Genomic DNA, 20,724 nt, shown 5'->3' with positions numbered 1-20,724 from the left:
GATCCAGTTTGAGTCACTATACCCTTCAAGCACCTTTGGGTGCCCAGTGTAGTGAATTCCATAATTCGCTGTTCCTTTCAAATAACACAAAACTCTCTCTAGAGCTTTCCAATGCACATCTCCTGGTTTTGAGACAAACCGACTCAGTTTGCTAACAGCAAAAGAGATGTCAGGTCTTGTAGCACTGGCTAAGTACATAAGCGAGCCAATAATCTGAGAATATTTCAATTGATCTCTAGCAATTCTTCGATTCTTTCGAAGTAACACACTCGCATCATATGGTGTTGGAGAGGGCTTGCAGTCACTATAGCCAAAGCGACTCAAGATCTTTTCCACATAGTGAGATTGAAGCAATGTAATCCCACCATCATCGTCTCTCAACAACTTGATGTTCAGAATGACATCAGCCACTCCTAAATCCTTCATTTGAAAATAGCGAGATAGGAAATCCTTGACCTCCTTAATAACATTCAGATTTGTTCCGAAAATTAGTATGTCATCAACATACAAGCAAATGATAACTCCCTCGCCCCCACCATGGTGATAGTACACACATTTGTCAGCTTCATTTACAACAAAGCCTGCAGCTGTTAAAGTTCTTTCAAACTTCTCATGCCACTGTTTAGGTGCTTGCTTGAGTCCATACACAGACTTCAGCAACTTGCACACTTTTCCTTCCTGACCATCTAGTACAAACCCATCTGGTTGTTCCATATAAATTTCCTCGTCCAACTCTCCATTTAGGAAAGCAGTCTTAACATCCATTTGATGAACGAGAAGACCATGTGAGGCAGCTAGTGAAAGTAGAACTCGAATAGTGGTCAGTCGAGCCACAGGTGAGTAAGTATCAAAGAAGTCTTCACCTTCCTTTTGGGTATAACCCTTAGCCACGAGCCGAGCCTTGTACTTTTCAATAGTACCATCAGGCCTAAGCTTCTTCTTGAATACCCATTTGCATCCTATAGGTTTGCACCCATAAGGACGATCAGTTATCTCCCAAGTTTCATTCGCCAAGATGGAATCCATCTCGCTACGAACCGCTTCCTTCCAGTAGTCAGCATCTTCAGATGCATAGGCCTCTGAAATAGAACTGGGAGTGTCATCTATGAGATACACAAGAAAATCATCACCAAAGGACTTTGCAGTCCTCTGTCTCTTGCTCCTAGTAGGAACTTCATTGTTCTCCTCCACAGGACTTTCAAAGTGTTCCCTCGAAATGGCAGGTTCGATAATTGTAACTGGTTCCTGATTCGATGAACTAGGCATTTCCTGATTAGATGAGGTAGTCATATCCTTCATGGGAAAGATATCTTCAAAGAAAGTCGCATCATTCGACTCCATGATCGTACCGACATGCATGTCAGGTACCTCAGATTTTACAACCAAGAATCTATAACCAATGCTATGAAAAGCATATCCCAGGAAAACACAATCCACGGTCTTTGGTCCAAGCTTGTGCTTCTTTGGAATTGGCAGATTGACTTTCGCCAAACAACCGCAGGTTCGTAGATAAGAGAGTTTTAATCTTTTCTTCTCCCATTCCTCGAATGGAGTTATCTCTTTATTCTTTGTGGGAACTCGGTTTAGGACATGACATGCAGTCAATATCGCCTCCCCCCACCATGCCTTGGAGAGACCCGATGTGTCTAACATGGCGTTAACCAAATCTGTTAGAGTACGGTTCTTTCTTTCGGCCACCCCATTAGACTGAGGTGAATAGGGAGGCGTCCTCTCATGGATTATACCATGTTCCGCACAAAAAGCATCAAATTCATTGGAAAAATACTCTCCACCACGGCCGGACCTAAGCCTCTTGCTTTTTCGATCAAGTTGGTTTTCCACTTCAGCTTTATAGATCTTGAAAAAGTTCAAAGCCCCATCCTTAGATTTCAGAAGATACACACGGCAGTATCTAGTGGAGTCGTCAATTAACGTCATGAAATATTTCTTTCCACCTTTTGTCAAAACACCATTCATTTCACATAGATCTGAATGTATGAGTTCTAGTGGTGCAAGATTTCTCGTTTCCACAGTCACATGAGACTTACGAGGTTGCTTAGCTTGCACACACACTTGACACTTGGATCCCTTGACAGTGGTGAAACTAGGGATTAAGTTCAACTTCGCTAGTCGCGACATGCAACCAAAGTTAACATGACAAAGACGTGAATGCCACACATTTGATTCACTATTGTTGCAAATATGATTAACAACTTTATTGCAAACGTCTGATAAGGATAAACGAAACAGGCCTCCTGACTCATAGCCTTTACCAACAAAGGTTCCATACTTGGATATTACAAATTTATTCGACTCAAAGACAAGCTTGTAGCCATCTCTACACAGAAGAGATCCGCTAACAAGATTTTTATTGACGGAGGGGACATAATGCATGTTCTTCAGCCGCACGATCTTCCCCGAAATAAACTTCAGATCGACCGTGCCAACACCACGAACAGAAGCACTTGAACCGTTGCCCATTAGCACGGTTGAAGTCCCTGCGGTCTGATAAGACAAGAACATGGAAATATCACCGCATACATGCACATTAGCACCCGTGTCAATCAACCAATCAGGAGAATGACATACTGAAAGAATAGTGGGAAATATACCACCCAACATCCTTCATGTCAGTGTCTCCAATGACAACATTAGCGGTCTTGCCGCCTTTCCCAGGATGACGCTTGTCATAGCGATTAGGGCAACTAGGAGCCCAATGATCAGGATCCCCACACACATGACAGACACCTTTCTTCTTGTCATTCTTCTTCTTGAAGTTCTTGTGCTGGACAGCCTTGTTCTTCCCATCAATCTTTGCTTTACCATCAAACTTTCCTTTGTTCTTGAACTTGTGGGGCTGGAAGTTCTGCTTCTGTACCACATTGGCACTAGATCCTCCCTCAATACCTCGAGCACGTGTGTCCTTTGCTCTCGCCTTTTCTTCCACATCAAGAGTGTCAATGAGATCCGGGACAGAAAACTCCTGTCTCTTATGTTTCAGTAAGGTAGCAAAGTTTCTCCACGAAGGAGGAAGCTTAGTGATGATACCTCTGGCAACAAACTTGTCCGGTAGCATACAACTGAAGTGCTCAAGTTCTCTAGCAAATGACTGTATCTCATGAGCTTGCTCAACCATGGAGCGCTCTTCAGTCATCCTCTAATCATAGAATTGCTCCATGATGTACAGCTCAGTGCCAGCATCCGAGACCCCAAACTTGGCCTCGAGTGCATCCCACATATCTTTTCCATTATCAATTGACGCATAAGCATCAACTATGTTCTCACCAAGAACACTCAAGAGAGCAGCCTTAAACAAAGTATCCATTTTCTGAAAACCTTGTGTGTGTTGAGCATCAAGCTCTCCTTCAGGTTTGCCAAGAGTGGCGTCATAGCAACTCATGGTTTGAAACCATAAGACTGCTCTCACGCGCCACCTCTTATAGTGGATACCCTCAAACATAGGAGGTCTCATGGAAGCAGCAAAACCACTCGGGGTAAATTGCCTATAATAAGGTTTTTGGATTGTTGGAGATATGAGCAATTTACCGAATGATTTTATTAACAGAAATACTACATAAAGCACGACTAGTATAGCAATGATAAAACAAGTCATACGATTTGACAAAGAGAAGGTAAACTGCATCTGCATATATGAACTAGAACTGAACACATCTAGAACAAACACTAGAGCAAGAAGTTGTGACAGAACCTCTAACAGGAAGAGTATGAGAACGTACGGAACGGGAGCAGATGCACCGGTCTTGGGGTCGGTGTCCTCGCCAGCCATGTCGTCGAGGAGGTTGTTGACGTCGGGGAAGAAGTCGTCATCGAGGAAGTAGTCGTCGGAGTCCGGGGCGTCCGTGACGAATAAATCAGTAGTCACGCTGAGCGCTCCCCAAAAACCTTATCACCCTTCTCACGTACATGACTCAAAAGATGCGGTTTCGAAGGCCTACTGTCCCGACCTGCGGTGCACGCCGCAAGCCGGGATGGGGAAGATCGTAGCAGCAGCTCAGTGCTCAGGAACTTTGTGGCGAGAGGAAGAGGATCTTCTGGTGCGTCTCTCTGGAGAGGAGCGACCTCTCTTATATAGGCACAGGAGAAGGAGGCGAACAGGCTGCGACGGAGGTGAAGCAATAGAGGGAGATGAAGCGAACAGACTTCAGCCGAAGCTGCGAGCCGTTCGGATTCAGTGTCCACTACAGAAAAACGTTTCAGCTCCCGCGTGACCTTTCGTATACCCGTCGTGCGTGGCAAAAATTTAGACATCGGCTCGGCTCATTCCCGCAACCCGCGGTGTGGCGCGTCGCGTCGTGGCGAGGCGAGGCGTGGCGCGGCGAGGCGCGCGTGGATGTCCCTCTTGTTCTCACCCTCATACATGTGGAGAAAGAGCCTCCCTTATAAAAAGGTCCAACTCCCTCTAAACTAGCAATGTGGGACTAAACTTTAGTTCCACCTCTTGCCTTGCATGAATGGGCTGCGTGGGCCTCTAGGATTTATTAGGAGTTTCTGAAACTGCTATTGGGCTAGGCCCAAAATTCCAGCACACCTAACAACGACTACAAGCACTGGAGCGAGCCTATGGCGCACCGCCATCATCGCCACTCCCTCACCGGAGCCGGGCAAACCTTGTTGTAGTAGACAATCAGGAAATCGTCGTGCTAAGGCACCTAAGGACCAACGCATCTGAACAACAACGTCATCGACTAAGAGAAACGTTGATCGGAATGATCCATCTTGTAGATACACGAATGCGGACTGGATCCAAGCAGATCCACCGAAGACAAACAACGATCGAAACTTAGGAGATCCTCTAGAGACACATCTCTACACGCCCTCCGATGATGATAGACGCACCACCAGGACGTGGGCTAAACGGGGAGTACCTTATTCCATATTAAGGAGTCACTGCCGCCTCGTCTTCCTGAACAGCGCATAAACCCTAAAAACAGAGTAGGAGCCCTCCGTCGGCAAGGGTCGGGATCGACCGCGCGTCCATGGCCCTTAGGCCGCATGAAACGAGGCAGATCGTCGACGACGTCGACAAGAGGCGGGGAAACATTTGCGTGTGAGGCCGTGGGAGAGGAGGAAGGAGGAGAATGCCTCATGTGGGAGTCGTCTTATGGACTCATTTATTCTTTAGTCCATACGATAAGAGGATTAGTGGACTCACATGGGTACACATTTTTAGAGTCTTCTTTGTAACTGGAAGTTTTTGGATTTGTTGTTTATCAGTTGCCTAAAAATGCAACTAGGATTAGTCGATTTCTTCCGGTGAGGCCTCCCTAGAGCGAGCTTGAATGGGAGACGGCAACGACGGAAAAGTTATAGCCGTTTGATGGCGGGTGCGATTTGAGGGAGGGGGTGGGGGAGGGGGGAGGGCTTTGCTAGACTCACGTAAGGTTACTTAAAACTTTTACGTAAAAGGAAACGTGGAGTGTTGGGGTTGGAGGGATGCGGGGAGGAAGGGGTCCACCCCATGAAAATCAGGGGCAGAGGTTTAGTTAGGAAGTCTACGTAAGCTTTCGTCAGGCTCTTCGTAGATGTAGTATTATTGGTGGGATGGGGAGGGGAGTAAGATCATGGTCGGCATAGGGGTATAACCGGGGCGGTGGCTCGGGCAAGGAGGGGTGGTAGCCACCGGCTTGTGGGATTGACATCCAACGGTTCGGATAGAATGGACTGAAACGTACTCCCTCCGTCCCATAATATAAGAACATTTTTTGGTATTATACTAGTGTAAAAAACGTTCTTATATTATGGGACGGAGGGAGTATGTTGCTTTCAGACTTTCAGTCAGCATGATCCTTAAGCATTCAAAAAAAACAATCAACTCATAGATTTTTGTTGCAAAAATGAAACGAGGGCTAAATTATTTCAGCTCGCCTTGTTAAACCCAGGCTCGGCTACTCATTTATCGGAACAAGGAGAGTGCAGACAAACCAATCATACGCAGATCGTAGCAAAATCCACCAATTTGCATGCCACCATGCTCATCCCCTTGCTCCTCCTGCTCTTCTCCAGCCTACAGCTCCCTACGACTGCCATCGACACCCTCGCTCTAGGCCAAGCACTCCCATGGAACGAGACACTGGTGTCCAAGGGCGGCGAGTTCGAGCTCGGCTTCTTCTCCCTCGGCAACTCCGGCAAGCACTACGTCGGCATCTGGTACAAGAAGATCTCCAAGCAAACGGTCGTCTGGGTGGCGAACCGAGAGCACCCGGTTGTCAAGCCGTCGACCTCCCGCTTCATGCTCAGCATCCACGGCGAGCTGCTTCTCCTCACGACGCCGTCGGACACCTTGCTGTGGTCGTCCAACGCGTCCTCCCGGTCGCCCCTGAGCACCACCGTCGCCACGCTCCAGGACGACGGCAACCTCGTGGTGAGGCGGAGCAACGCGACGTCGTCGTCTGCCTACCTGGTGTGGCAGAGCTTCGACCACCCCACCGACACCTGGCTCCCCGGGGCCAGGCTCGGCTACAACAGGGGCGCCGGCGTCCACAGCTTCCTCACTTCGTGGTCGGACGCCGAGAACCCGGCGCCCGGCGCGTTCACGATGGAGATCGACGCGCGCGGGCAGCCCAAGTTCGACCTGTTTTCCGACGCCGGCGGCGGCGAGCACCGCCAGTACTGGACGACCGGCCTGTGGGACGGCGAGATCTTCGTGAACGTGCCGGAGATGCGGTCGGGCTACTTCGCCGGGTTCCCCTACGCGCGCAACGGCACTGTTAACTTCTTCAGCTACCACGACCGGATCCCGATGATGGGCGCCGGCAACTTCATGCTTGACGTCAACGGGCAGATGCGGCGGCACCAGTGGAGCGACATGGCCGGGAAGTGGATCCTCTTCTGCTCGGAGCCGCACGACGCCTGCGACGTCCACGGTTCGTGCGGCCCCTTCGGGTTGTGCAGCAACACCACCAGCCCCGCATGCCAGTGCCCCGCCGGCTTCGCGCCGCGGTCGGAGCAAGAGTGGAAGCTGAGGAACACCGCCTCCGGGTGCGAGAGGCGGACCTTACTGGACTGTACCAAAGACAGGTTCATGCAGCTGCCGAACCCCGTGCAGCTCCCGAATGGCTCGTCGGAGGCCGCCGGAGTTAGGGGTGACAGGGACTGCGAGCGCACTTGCTTGAAAGATTGCTCCTGCACCGCGTACGTGTACGATGGAACAAAGTGCTCCATGTGGAAGGGCGAGCTCGTTAACTTGAGGGCCCTCTCGACTGACCAAGGTGGCGATCCTGGCCTCGCCGGAGTTCTTCTTCACCTCCGCCTCGCGCGCTCGGAGGTGGCAGCGTCGTCATCGTCACCGGGGCATTCCTGGAAGAAATCGATGGTGATCCTCGGGAGCGTAGTTGCGGCCGTGGTGGTGCTCCTGGCAAGCCTCGTGATTGGGGTGGCGGCGGCGGTGATGCTGCGGAGGCGGCGGGGGAAGGGGAAGGTGACGGCGGTGCAGGGGCAGGGCTCGCTGCTGCTGTTCGACTACCTGGCCATGAGGACCGCCACGAGGAACTTCTCAGAGAAGCTCGGTGGCGGGAGCTTCGGCACGGTGTACAAGGGCGTACTCCCGGACGCGACGCCGGTGGCCGTGAAGAAGCTGGACGGGCTCCGGCAGGGCGAGAAGCAGTTCCGAGCCGAGGTGGTCACCCTGGGCGTGATCCAGCACGTCAACCTCGTCCGCCTCCGGGGCTTCTGCTCCGAGGGGAACAAGAGGGCGCTCGTGTACGACTACATGGCCAACGGCTCGCTGGACTCGTACCTGTTCAAGAGCGGGAGCGGCGGCTCGGCGGCGAAGGTGTTGAGCTGGGGCCAGAGGTACGGCGTCGCGCTGGGCATGGCCAGGGGCCTGGCGTACCTCCACGAGAAGTGCCGCGAGTGCATCATACACTGCGACATCAAGCCGGAGAACATCCTCCTCGACGACGAGCTGGGCGCCAAGCTCGCGGACTTCGGCATGGCCAAGCTCGTGGGCCACGACTTCAGCCGCGTGCTGACCACGATGCGCGGCACGCTCGGGTACCTCGCGCCGGAGTGGCTCGCCGGCTCGCCGGTCACCGCCAAGGCGGACGTGTACAGCTTCGGCCTCGTGCTGTTTGAGCTCGTCTCCGGCCGGCGCAACAACTCCCCGTCGGAGAAGGGAGGCTACGGGATGTACTTCCCGGTGCACGCCGCGGTGAGCCTGCATGAGGGCGACGTGGTCGGGCTGCTCGATGAGAGGCTGGCCAAGGAGGCCGATGTGAAGGAGATGGAGAGGCTCTGCAGGATCGCCTGCTGGTGCATCCAGGACGAGGAGGCTGACCGGCCGACCATGGGGCTCGTCGTGCAGCAGCTTGAAGGAGTCGCCGACGTCGGCTTACCGCCGGTCCCGTCCCGGCTTCACATGCTGGCAAAGGTGAACGCAGGCGCCGGTGGAGGTGAACAGGATGAATTCTATTCAGAGAGCAGTAACAAAGTAGCGACAGAAAAGGCGTGAGAGAGAAAATTAGCCACATCATATAACTCGAGTGAATATGAAATGCTTGTATGGTTTGACGGTAGTTAATTTTCCTTTTGTGCGTCGGATCATGGAAGTTCGAAGGAGCAGTGCCCTGGTAGTAGTATTAAGCTAGTACAGTACTATGTTAGAATTTTTAGGGAATGGATCTGGAAAATTTTAGAACTGCATTACATTTTCTTGGTCCTGTTTTAATAGGCAAAAATCCTATGCTTGCGAGCCATACTTAGAGCATCTACAACTGAACCCCTCGAATCCCCCCTATACGGCCCGACCTTGCCGCCCCTGACACAGTCGGCGCCCTGGACGCCACCGTGGTACGTCCTACTCCTCCAGTCATACACATTGCCCTCTAAGTGTTCAACAAAATGTCCAAGCTGTTTTTTAATTCTTTTGTAGGTAAAACGATGAATTAGCTGGATGAGGAGTTTGAGAACAATGAGTCATCCAACAAGAGTTGTCGATTCGTCGGATGAAGAGTGCATGATGATGATGAAATGGAGAAGGAAGTGGAGCATATTCTAAACTTCAAGGGTTCACTCAAAGGGAGGAGAATTATACACCGGGATAGGATCGTTGGCGCACGGCTATTTTACAAGGACTACTTTCAACCCAAACAAAAGTTTCATGAGGGGGGTTTTCAGCGTCGCTTCGGGATGAACAAACCCTTGTTCTTGCGCGTGATAGAGGGCGTGGAGGCACATGGTCCCTACTTCACTCTCAGAAAGGATTGTTATGGACAACTAGCATTCTCTCCTTTACAGAAATGCACGGCTGCTCTGAGGATGCTTGCATTAGGTACTGCCACAAATGTCGTTGGTGAGATCGTTCAGATGGGGGAGAGCACATGTCTTGATGCACTCTCAATTTTGCCCGAGACTTGGTAAAGGTGTTTGGAGCAGAGTACATGAGAAGAACCAATTGTCAAAGACACGAAGAGGTTGATGGCAATTGGAGCTGCAATAGGTTTTCCAGGTATGTTTGGTTCAGTTGGTTGCATGTTGGCAATGAAAGGCTGTCTCAAAGGTTTGTGCGGGATGTACCAAGGTCACACCAAAGAGGCCACCATCATACTAGGAGTAGTGGCATCAAGGGACTTGTGGATTTGGTATGCTTTCTTTGTCATATCTGGTTCTCACAACGGCATTAATTTGCTCCAACGATCTCTGCTGTCCAAGAGACTTTGTGATGTGGATGCTCCGTCGTGCAACTACATCGTCAACGGACACAACTATAACATAGGGTACTACCTTGCCGATGATATCTATCCTCAGTGGGCGGTGTTTGTCAAGACCATATACGATCCCCATGGAAAAAAATAATGCTACTTTGCAACAATGCAAGAAGGAGCTATGAAGGATGTGGAGAGAGCATTCGTAGTGCCCCAAGCTCATTGGCGTATTATTTGTGAGTTGCAATGATGTGGGAATTGAAGACATGGTGGCAGTGGCAGCTGATGACATGTTGTGTCATTTTGCACCACATGATTGTCGAGGATGAGGGTGAAGGGGTAGCCCGAACGCATGATTTTGAGAAGCCCGGAGTACAAGTCCGCCTCCCAGAACAAGATGTTGAGCATAATGTGAACTTTTTGGAAATGCATCAGAATCTTTGAGATCAAAACATGCATGTGCAACTACTCGACAATCTTGAGGAGCATATGTGGACCCACAATGGAAGCCAAGAAAATTAATGTCTGAATTATGCGCTCGATTTTCTTTATGTTTGAACTGTATTTTTCATTAAGAACAAATGTTATTTATGCGTATGATCGACCTGCATGTGTTTGCATTAATTTGAGGATTTGAAAGTAAGGGAGGTGGTTGCAAGGGAGTGCATTTGAGAAGTCGTCCAATGATGTCCGGGATCGCATCCGCGGACGTTTAGAGGGGCGGATTTGCCCAATCCGACTATAGATACTCTTACCGATCTATCATTGCATGTGTACGTGTTATTTCCCCACTAATCCCCCTCAATATCACTTTGTGATTTCCAACCATGTGATGCTACGCCAGTATATAAGTTTTAATTCCTAAGTGTGTCATTAGGCTGATTTCAGTGGGAGTATCATAGATAGTATCATGTATGTCAATTAGGCATTTTTGTTGAGGTAACACACAATTAAATAAGAAAAGGAGAATTGAATGTCATGATATGATACTCGTATTAAATGATACTCCCTCCGTTCCTAAATATTTGTCTTTTTAGAGATTTCAAATGGACTATCACATACGGATGTATATAGACATATTTTAGAGTGTAGATTCACTCATTTTGCTCCGTATGTAGTCACTTGTTGAAATCTGTAGAAAGACAAATATTTAGGAACGGAGGGAGTATAATAGTGTGTGTTATGCATGATAATAAATGAGGTCACCATAATACCAAGTAAGATACTATACACTATGGCGATACTATCATACACTATAGTATCGTATGCATTAGGCTAGTAAATATATGATACTTTTCATTCTAACCAGTCTTACTCTTTAGTAGGCATCTCCTTGCAACCGAAGTGAAAGCGAAGCACCCATGGCCCATAACCAATTTTAAAATAGGTGGCTGCCATAACATTTTTTACGCTCACCTCTGTTCTGTACAACTATAAGATGGAAAAAACAGTCGTAAATGAAGAAAATGTCAGAAGAAAGATAAAGAAAATAAATCGGATAACTCAAAAGAATAAGAAAGTAAGCATGCAACAAGAGAGGTACTCTAATGAACAAACTATTACAAATTAAGAGCTAAATTATTAGCTACTAACTGTTAATAAATTATTGCGAACCAATCTGTGGTTGGATGGTTAGGAGAACAGTGGTATCCCCAGTCCATCAGGGTTCAAGATTTCCGCAATGCGCATTCAGTGAGAGAAGACGTTCCCGTCGAGCGTCTGCGTGTGTGTTCATAGGGACGAGTGTATGCGCCTTTATATGAGCGCCTGCGTCTGTATTGTGTTTTAAAAAATAGCTAAATTATTGAACCCCGAAAAGAAGGAAAGGAATCACTATAATAGCAACAAAAAGGGAAAATTAACAAACCACGGTCGCAAGCTTAAATGCTCCCTCATGAACATAAAACTCTTAAGTAAATAGTAAAAGAATCAGAAACTTTTTGACAACCAACATTGACGAAGTGTCTACATGCTCAGGGTATGATGCTCCAAAAAGACTATTTTTAAAAGAAGTTTGAAGCATGGATTTTTATTAGAACATTAGGGATGTTTTTTCATCATGGAAATCTGCACATGTATAGACAATTTGTCAATGTTTGTTGCCAAATAATTTCAGATTTTTTACTCTTTTATTTTATTTTACTGTTCATCATCGATGCATTTGAGCTCGCGGGCAGAAAAACACTTTCGCACAAACCACCACCTACTGAGGCTGATTTTTCATATAATGCCTACTATTTGGGTTGCACAAAATAACACTTATTGTTGTAATCTATTGAGCTAGCTCTAATCCGTCATTTGACACCGTTGACAGTTTGACACAATTCCTGATGGGTTGGTCCCGCTTTTAAGTGCACACGTGACAGAAAAAGTAAGCCACGCTAGTTGGCCAACCGAGCTACCAGTATCTCCCAAAGTAGTGGTAAAAAAAGCCAAAAAAAAAAAATCCAAATCAATAGTAGGTACTCCAACCAATTTTTTCGTGTGAGCCAACTAAACCACCAATATTATCCAAATAAGTTTTTCAAAACCAAGGTTTTGGCTCACATAAAAAAGGCTCTGTATGTAGTCCATATTGAAATATCTAAAAAAGCCTTATATTTAAGAACGGAGGGAGTAGCTATATTTAGGAACGGAGGGAGTAGATATTATTAGAGCATCTCTTGTAGATCCCGAATAACCATTCCGCAGTAGTGTGTTATTAGCAAGTTTGGCTGAGCAATCCAGTACTTCCCCCGCAAAAAAAAAAAAACTACAGTACTTTACCACCCATGACGCGGAACAAATTGTTCGAAACAGTTTATTGCCAAAATTGCATTTACACTCATTCACTCAGTTTACCTCTATTCTGTACAGCTTTAAGATGAGGAACTTTTTGATAAATCAAACGAATAAAGGAAGCGCAACCTAGAGAACTAATGGACAAACTGTACAGATTAACAGCTAAATACAACGCCCAAACAAATGAATGAAATCACTACATGACTACAAGAACTAACACATCAGGATATACACTTTACAGGTAACGGCGAAGAAACTGCTCCAGAGTAAAGAGCCTTAAGTACAGAAATGAACTTCAAAAGAGTTTCTTCAGAAAACCACTTCAGTTTCCATGTATGTACTGTGTAATTTTCATCTGCTTGCTTGTTCTGCGAATTTCCAGTGCTGCTGTGAAATCTTCCTTCGTTTATGTGTTTGTGCAAAATTAATGTCAAGCATTCCTTGTCGCGCTGATCCACAACCTAAGTATAGGAAATGCAGTAGGAAAATTTAGAAATGTCAACAAAATGATATCAACCCTTTTATTATAATGAAGCAATATATTTAGCTCGTACTACATCACAACTCAGTAAAATAAGAGGGGATTCCCTTCAGAAATACGGAGTAAGAACGATGATAAGTACTCCGTACAATAAAAATACAAGTTTAGAGACAAGGGTCAAACCTGTGTGCGAGAATACACAGAGCCACACTTATGCATATTCCACAGTAGACAAGAATAAAACAGATATCCCCTTTTTGGGCAAGGGAACTATCAGAGCAAACTATTTTATGGAAAGAATATTGCTGCAATGCAAAGTAACCAAGATAGATTGGAAATCTTAGAAATCAAACACAACTTACCACTTCCTTAATACTGTTGATAGAGCAGCATTCATCGAGAGAAAAATATGGAGGATGTGAATCATCAGGAAAGCAACCAAACTGATGTAGGTTCTCAATGCACACACATATTGATCCTTCAGTAACAACAAGGGATCTAATAACCAGGGATTCCTCTGCAAAACAGAAATGGACATAATTCAGCAATTTCTAAGTAAAATAACTAAAAAAAATGTACAATACAGAGGTAATACTCGTGTTTCCCAGTTCTAATCCTTCAGGTTTAGTAATTGAATTATTACATAAGAGGCAGATGCAAATAAAATAATAGATCATCAGCAATAGATGGATGAGGCTCATGGCATGCCAACATATGCCATGTCATGCCAGATGCGGCATCATCAATATTTGGTGATGATGCATGCCACTATCAAATTGTTTACGGGATTTAACAAAATGGACCCAATTAAAGCCAGAAGGAATGTATGCACCTGGGTGCTGAAATTGAAAAAATGGGTAAACATCTAATATTCATGTAAAGAATTGGGGATGGAAAATTGAAATTACCTTGCAAACATCTAATCATGAAGAATTAAACAAGGTAGCATTAGATTTCTTAGATCAAATTACATGACCACCCAGCAGACATACTATGTAGTTATCTACCTTGCAAACTAACATAACATATGCATATGCCAAAGTCCAAGTAATCATCATGACGACTCAGCTCACTGGCAGCATGTTGTGTCATGATGGGTTTGAGTCCTTGATCAATTAATCCCCAGCCCTCTCACCATAGGACTGAGTGCACTGTACCAAGTTTAACACTTCGATGTGGAATCTTTGATACTGAGCAAGAAATTGTGTGTATTCTGGACAAAATATCACAATGATTGCCCAAGATAAAGCTTGTGGGCTCATTGCTTTAGTTATCATATGTCCAAACGAGATTTTGGACAGTAAGCATAAACAATATTCATTTAGAAACAAAATGGCTTAAATAGTGTTACTCGACTTACCATAATACAGATGATAAAAAACTACGTATATGTTTTCTTTCACAAGGATAAGATGTGTATCAATCCTACTCTACTTTGTCAGGCTTCAAGGGAGAAAGCCAAGACTCACCCAAACAGGTATGATCATAAGAATTCAAAAAGTGAAGAAAGTTCTAGTCTAGATCCCATAGACAAATAGGGGTAGTATTTCACCACTCAAATAACAGTACCTTCAGCATCATTCTTCCAAAACATCAACATGGAGTAGAGAAATATCCCCATCTTCAAACTTGCACATATACATTTCTCGAGCAATTTAACTTGGATCTTCTCCCAACTGCCATTTAAATTACAGGAGAAAGTGTAATCAGAAAATGAAATAGAAGGCACAATAAACACAGACAAAATCCTTTTTTTGTTTATCTAAAAGAGAAGGCCTTTGCTCACGGAGAAAACATAAAGCTAAATAGACAAACCTTTGCAAAGATACCCCGCTAGTTAACTGTGGAAAGCTGAACAGATTCAAGAGCCAAAGTACATCTTGTGCTTCCTTGGAAGTACGTGTCAAGAATAGATGAGCTGTATGATCTGCCATGTGTACCCTGCGATATGACAAAACAAAAGTAAGCCTCAGATAAGCCAAAAAACCACCACTTATGATTGATATGCTAATAGACCTTAGTGCTTGTAGACCCAGCCCAGTCAAAACTTTTTCCAGATCTTCAAGCCTATAGCACCCCAAAACTCTTGGCATTATTTCTGTAAATTAGTCAGTGTAAAGAATTATTAATACAGTTTTAGAATAGAAACATGAGAAATAAATTTCCATACAACAATAAAAATGTAAAATTCCAGTTGCAATAGTCTTATAACTGTCTAACAGAGACAGAAGAGAACCAAGAGAAAGGCTTTGGAAGAAAAGAAAACAATGTGTAGAAAACTAACCTTGTTCATCTTGCTCCATATCAACTAGCAGAACATACAATTTATTCTGAGAACTTCTCAACAAGGCTACTTCTCTACAATAAGTAGCAATACACTAGTCAGGTACAGTAACTAAAAAGAATATCGCATGCAGACAGGCTTTCAGAACTGCTGTTAAGTTCAACAGAAGTTAAGAGAGCATTTACTGGGCATGGTTGAGGATTAAATGGTATACAAGAAAGTACTTAGAATTAAAAAATCCAACTAAATGTCCTGTTCAAAGAGCTGTTATTGATAACTACTTATTGTGCATTTAAGTACTTTGAAGTCTGAATTGAGATATATTACTGGACATTTACGCATTTTATGTTCTATGCAAATGCCATCAACATCGGTGAAGACGGTGGTGGAGCCAAGGATTCAGGTCCCCATATCTTGGATTCAATTTCATTAGAAGTTTGGCCTAAAAAAAGTTGGTTTGTAGACCCCCATACTGCACAAGGCCCCAACAGTCTTTCATCATTCGCCTACGGGTACAAACCATGGACTCCTGCACCGTCTCAGGTGGGTGTCTGACATGTCAAATTGTTACTTGATTAAAGTAACGAAATTAAGTAGACCCAACACATACAGCCCTGTCATGTGTTGCATGACCATGGTGTTTTGATATACTTTGAATACATTCATCGTCAATTAGAAAAATCTTGAGCTTCAGTTTTCTCTAAGCAAGCTCATGAATAAAAAAATGTAATAGATATAGTTATGATTTTGAATATAATTGCATTCGCTCCTCCAAAGCACTAATGGTCAGCAATTACCTGATTAACAGGTTAAGGCAGTTCTATTCTGCTAATTTTAACCGTCAGTACATGTTTTGTTGTGCTGCATGGTGTTTAGTTTGAAAAACAAACTATAACAGCAGAGGCAAATAAGTAATCATGTTAGTCTGATATGCTGCAGCTAGTCCTTAATTTGCGAACTTACAGAAAAAGAAGTAATCCGTACTTGTACTGATAATCTTTGGTTCTACAAAATGCACTTCGATAGTCAGCGACTCTTTCATTCAGATTCAACAGCTGTTCATCATCAGTTTCTAGTCTCTACTCTCTACACATGTCAAATATAGGTAAAAAACTCTAACCTTTGAATTAAATCGCTTCCATCTTGAAATATGTATCCACAACGAGCTCCTTGTTCACATATTTCGGACTCTTCAACATTAGCAACTTCCAAATTGAAGAAATCCTCTATAAGCTTGTACTTATCCCTATCAGTGTTGCAAGTAACTGTATCGGCATCGATTGACAAGTTATTCTTGTGCAAGATACTTGAATAGTGTTTTTTTGAGCTTTGATCCTTGCAAATAGTACTTCCACTTAGGTTGTAGCTCAGGTGACCATTTGCACCCACTGAAACCCCCTCTTCCAACTTATCTCCATTAGCCTCTGGAAATTCTAGTTTAGTGCCATTACGGTTCTTAAAAATAGGGAATATCTTCCTCTTAACCTTTTGCTTGTCATTTTGTCTAATCAGATGGCCACCTGAATCTTGACCTAGATGTCCATTCCTCTGGTTACTGTCATCTGGCTCCTTAATACCAAACTCTATGGCATCTGTAAAAGTTGGGTCATCTTCTGCCGAACAGTCAGACAATTTTTCCTCTTGTGAGAAAAACTCCATCCCATCCATTTCCTCATGATCAATATCTGCATAAGGAAATGAAGCAATCTGACCATTCAGGGCTAGTTCCCTTTTTGTCTGAATTGCTACGCAATCATCTTCTGAATTGCACGAACATAAATCACCTGAAGAGTCATCACTGCAGCTGCTACCACTACCAAGAGAACCAACACATTGGAAATCTCCTGAACTCTGCAAAAATTCTTCCTCCATAAAAAGTCTTCGACGTAGGATATCTTCCTTGTATTGTGGGGGTGACTGTGGACTAGGGTATGCAAAGGATGGACTTGGTTCTATCAACTTGCTTGTTGCATTAGATGGTGTTCCGTTCGTATGCAAAAAATTTGCACCACCTTCCACATCAGAAAAAGAATCTGGATGTGAAGTGCCCACAAATTCTAGTGGAGGAAGCTGTATGGCAGAATTCAAGTGTACCCTTACATGAGTTTGGTCAGCATTCACTTCGTTCAAGGATCCTGCAGTGAAGCCATTAGCGCCGTTGCATGCATCATCTGTGGAAGACAATTTAGACTCCACAAGGTTTGAGCTGCTTCCACCTTCTGATGTTTTTGCCAGGTCTGTGACACTCTTGGAGCTCTCTATGTTCAATTTTTCTCTTCTGTTTTGTTGTTTCTGACTTCCATTTCTGTTAGTGAAATCAACATAAAGGCTGTCACCATCTGTGTTCTCTGTATTTTCATCCATCCACTCCTTAAATTCACGCAGCCAGTCAGTCGATCTTTCTTTCTTCATCAACTCTGCTGTACTTATCAAAGAAGTAATTTTTATGTCATTATCAGCAACGGCAACTTCATCCTTCTTTGAACTAGCACTATCACGGGGGCTGGACTGCTGGTCCACACCTTCATCACAAGGACTTCTCTCTTCCTCCAGAATACAGGCAAGTCGGGAAATCTTTTTCTAATATAAGTGGAAAGCAGAATGTCATTAAAATAGTCATACACGGTCACATTTAATCGCGTTCAGGATACAAATGCAGGATGCCAAACTTCTGTAAAATTATTTCAGTTCTGCTAAGATATATTGATGGTTTTATAGTGCATTTATAGAAACTAAGATGTCATATATGGCAGCACCTAGGCTGAACCAAGCAAAAAAAGGAATCCTGACAACATACGGAAATAATGTATATCCAAGGGGAAAATTAAGCCTTACCAATTCACTAAGCAACATGCATTGACTTATCTATCCTCCAGGGAATAATAAAATCAAAAGAGTTAACTGAGGAAGCTTATAATTGGTGTGACATGCTGATATATAATAGATTAGACTATTAGAAGTTAGTAAAAGAGATGCATACCATCATAGAATTTGAAGTGTATTCATCCGCATGATCATCTTTTGCAGGAAAATAAAATCCATAGCCAGCAGGTTGTTTTTGTCTGCTTCCAAACAATACTTGCTTTTCCCAGTATTCTTGTGTGTTCATACCTTTATCATCTAACTTTAACTGAGGAAGAAAAATCATGGAACAGAGTATTCATGTTACTTCAATACTGTGGAAGAGACTTATTATAAACAAGACTATGGACAACCAAAATAGTTTAACATGCTTGAGCTAAAGCACTTACATTTTCTGAATTATGGAAAAAACTAAAAACACGTGCTCGATACCAACGAGCACAGCAGATTGGATTGCCTTCCAACCATACGTTCTGTAGCAAAGAGAAGCTGCCAAGAATTTCCAACTCTGAGAAATTTGATATGATGTTGTAAGACAGATCAAGGCCCACAAGCGACGTGAGATTTTCAATCCCATGTATAGTAGTTAAAGCATTGTTTCTAAGTACTAGTTTACCAATCCGACTGAAAACCTGCACAAAGGTAACATGTAATCAGACAACAAAAGTAAAGCCAAGAAGCTTGTTTACTATTTTAAACTGAACTATGAAGGAAGTTAAACCTCACTCAAGGATGATATAGAGCGCAAATGATTAAATCCAAGGTCCAGATTTCGCAACTTTGTACATTTCCGCAGATTATCCACCTTTGCAAATCGGTTCCGACTAAGATCAAGGGTTTCAACCGCAGGTAACAATTGCAATGACTCGTCCATGAGTACGAGATCATTAGAAGCACAAGAGACGTACGAAAGCCGGATCCATACAGGAGAGTCCTTGATATCCATCACTCTACTCACAAATATATGCCTAAGAGCATCCTGCAGTAGCACAAAAATTAACTGTTATGAATCTGGTAACATCGCAATATTTCATACAAATGCTTGGAAAGGAAGCATAAATTGCAATAACCGCTCAATGAATACAAAGATAAATGCATCACTTTTTGCTGCTAACTGAGCTTTTGGTTGCATGCCATGATACAAATAGAGAGAAGATGTAGCACACCCGATCAACCTGCGGCCATCACATCAGGAACCAATACCCAAGTTCTCCAGCTACTACCCTCAATAATAATTCTGCCGTCCATCGGCCAACAAAGAACATTATTTAAAACAGAATAACAGATGCCGGATGACATGTCATGATTGGCAATGCAAGCACATGGGAGTAAGGTAAATCTGGTGTACTTATAATTATGTAGTCCATGGGCCAACAAAAGAACTGTGTTTAAAAGAGAATAGCAGGTGCCACATTAAATCTTTATTAGTTCCAGATATCACTGTCAATCCACCAAACATCTAAGGTTCTAGCTCAGAGGGAGCGATAATTTCCATAAGAGTTTCCGTCAGAATTTGGAAAACAAAGTACATGAGGTGCATAAAGCAACATTTCCAGCTGCATACAAGTAGAGACATGACAATCTATCAGGAATCCACATGGCTGGGCCTCTTTTTAATCTCACGGAATGACTAATTATATCAGGGGATAAATGCAGCATGTGCGAAAGACATAACTATTAGAATAGCACTATGGTGATGTTGATCATGTGCTACAACAATTGCATTACAGCAGCATTGCAAGATGCCACAGTTGGTCTACTTCAGACAAAATAAATGACGCAGACTAAATTGGTAAATTTGCATCGAAGTTGCAAGAGCAATACTCAGTGAAACCTAGAAGACCCTAAACATAGAAGTTTCACACTAGAAAGGCATCTTAACACTACGAGAACAGCAGACCACCAAAAATATTGTCAGGAACCTACTGAGTAAATAGAACATAATTAATGCATGCAGCGGACCAGATTGGATCCTAGGAACATAGTATTAACTATGGACCATACCAAACTACTGCAGCAAGTGGGCTGAAACTAAACTCCCCTTTGCTAGCTGTAGATGAACCAAACAGCGAACAATAATCATGATTCACAGCTCAGCTTAGCTCATAGACTCATAGTTTAGTAGGGGGTCGTAATTAGCTGAATTGTCACCAGCAACAATTACGTCATCTGTATGGCCAGAATTACGGGGAAACATGACAGAATCGCACCGTGGAGTTGTGGCAGACGAGCCTCTCGAGCGTGTGTCGGAGGTCGAGCAGCCCCCTGGCGGCGGAGGTGGAGAGGTCGCAGCCCCGCAGCTCGAGCATGCGAAGGCGCGCGAACGGCAGGAGCGAGAGCGGCGCCGGGTCGCGCCCCGGCCCCGCGGCGACGACCTTGAGCGAGGTGAGGAGGCGGAGGATCCGGCGGAGCTGCTCGAGCGCGCGGTGGTCCCCGAGGTCGGCGACGTAGGCGCGGAGGTAGTCGACGGGCGCCCCCGCGCCGACGGCCTCCAGCTCGCGCAGCGCCTCGAGGCGGGAGGCGACGTAGTGGAGGCCGACGGGGTGGAGGCGCAGGGTGAAGGAGCCGTCGAGCAGCTCGCCGGCGTGGCTGGCCACGAAGCGGACGAGCAGGTCGAGGTAGCGGTCGCCGGTGACCGGCGGCGCGGCCCCGGA

At 44.8% G+C, this 20,724-nt stretch overlaps 2 protein-coding genes across 2 annotated transcripts; one reads left to right on the top strand and one right to left on the bottom strand.

The window, feature by feature from the left end:
* The first annotated feature begins 5,900 nt into the window (after positions 1 to 5,900).
* On the top strand, positions 5,901 to 8,656 carry LOC123098211 (G-type lectin S-receptor-like serine/threonine-protein kinase At2g19130). Its single transcript, XM_044520134.1, has one exon. It carries the CDS (start codon positions 5,990 to 5,992, stop codon positions 8,468 to 8,470), a length of 2,481 nt encoding a protein of 826 aa, XP_044376069.1. The 5' UTR covers positions 5,901 to 5,989; the 3' UTR covers positions 8,471 to 8,656.
* Positions 8,657 to 12,448: 3,792 nt separating this feature from the next.
* On the bottom strand, positions 12,449 to 20,724 carry LOC123098210 (uncharacterized; the record flags this gene model as incomplete). Its single annotated transcript, XM_044520133.1, is given in 11 exon segments — positions 12,449 to 12,904; positions 13,287 to 13,441; positions 14,494 to 14,600; positions 14,740 to 14,865; positions 14,941 to 15,022; positions 15,209 to 15,282; positions 16,329 to 17,788; positions 18,189 to 18,338; positions 18,460 to 18,702; positions 18,792 to 19,049; positions 20,281 to 20,724. Coding segments are annotated over 11 exon segments (3,339 nt in total), but the record flags the coding sequence as incomplete, so codon positions are not given.

This window comes from Triticum aestivum, chromosome 4D (assembly GCF_018294505.1).
Source record: "Triticum aestivum cultivar Chinese Spring chromosome 4D, IWGSC CS RefSeq v2.1, whole genome shotgun sequence".
Lineage (NCBI taxonomy): Eukaryota > Viridiplantae > Streptophyta > Magnoliopsida > Poales > Poaceae > Triticum > Triticum aestivum.
Note: the sequence above shows the minus strand (reverse complement) of the source record. Positions and strands in the feature narration are given on the sequence as shown.

What these genes read in the sequence shown, in the direction of transcription:
- LOC123098211 (XM_044520134.1), top strand. Translation starts at nt 5,990, where the DNA reads ATGCTCATCCCCTTGCTCCTCCTGCTCTTCTCCAGCCTACAGCTCCCT.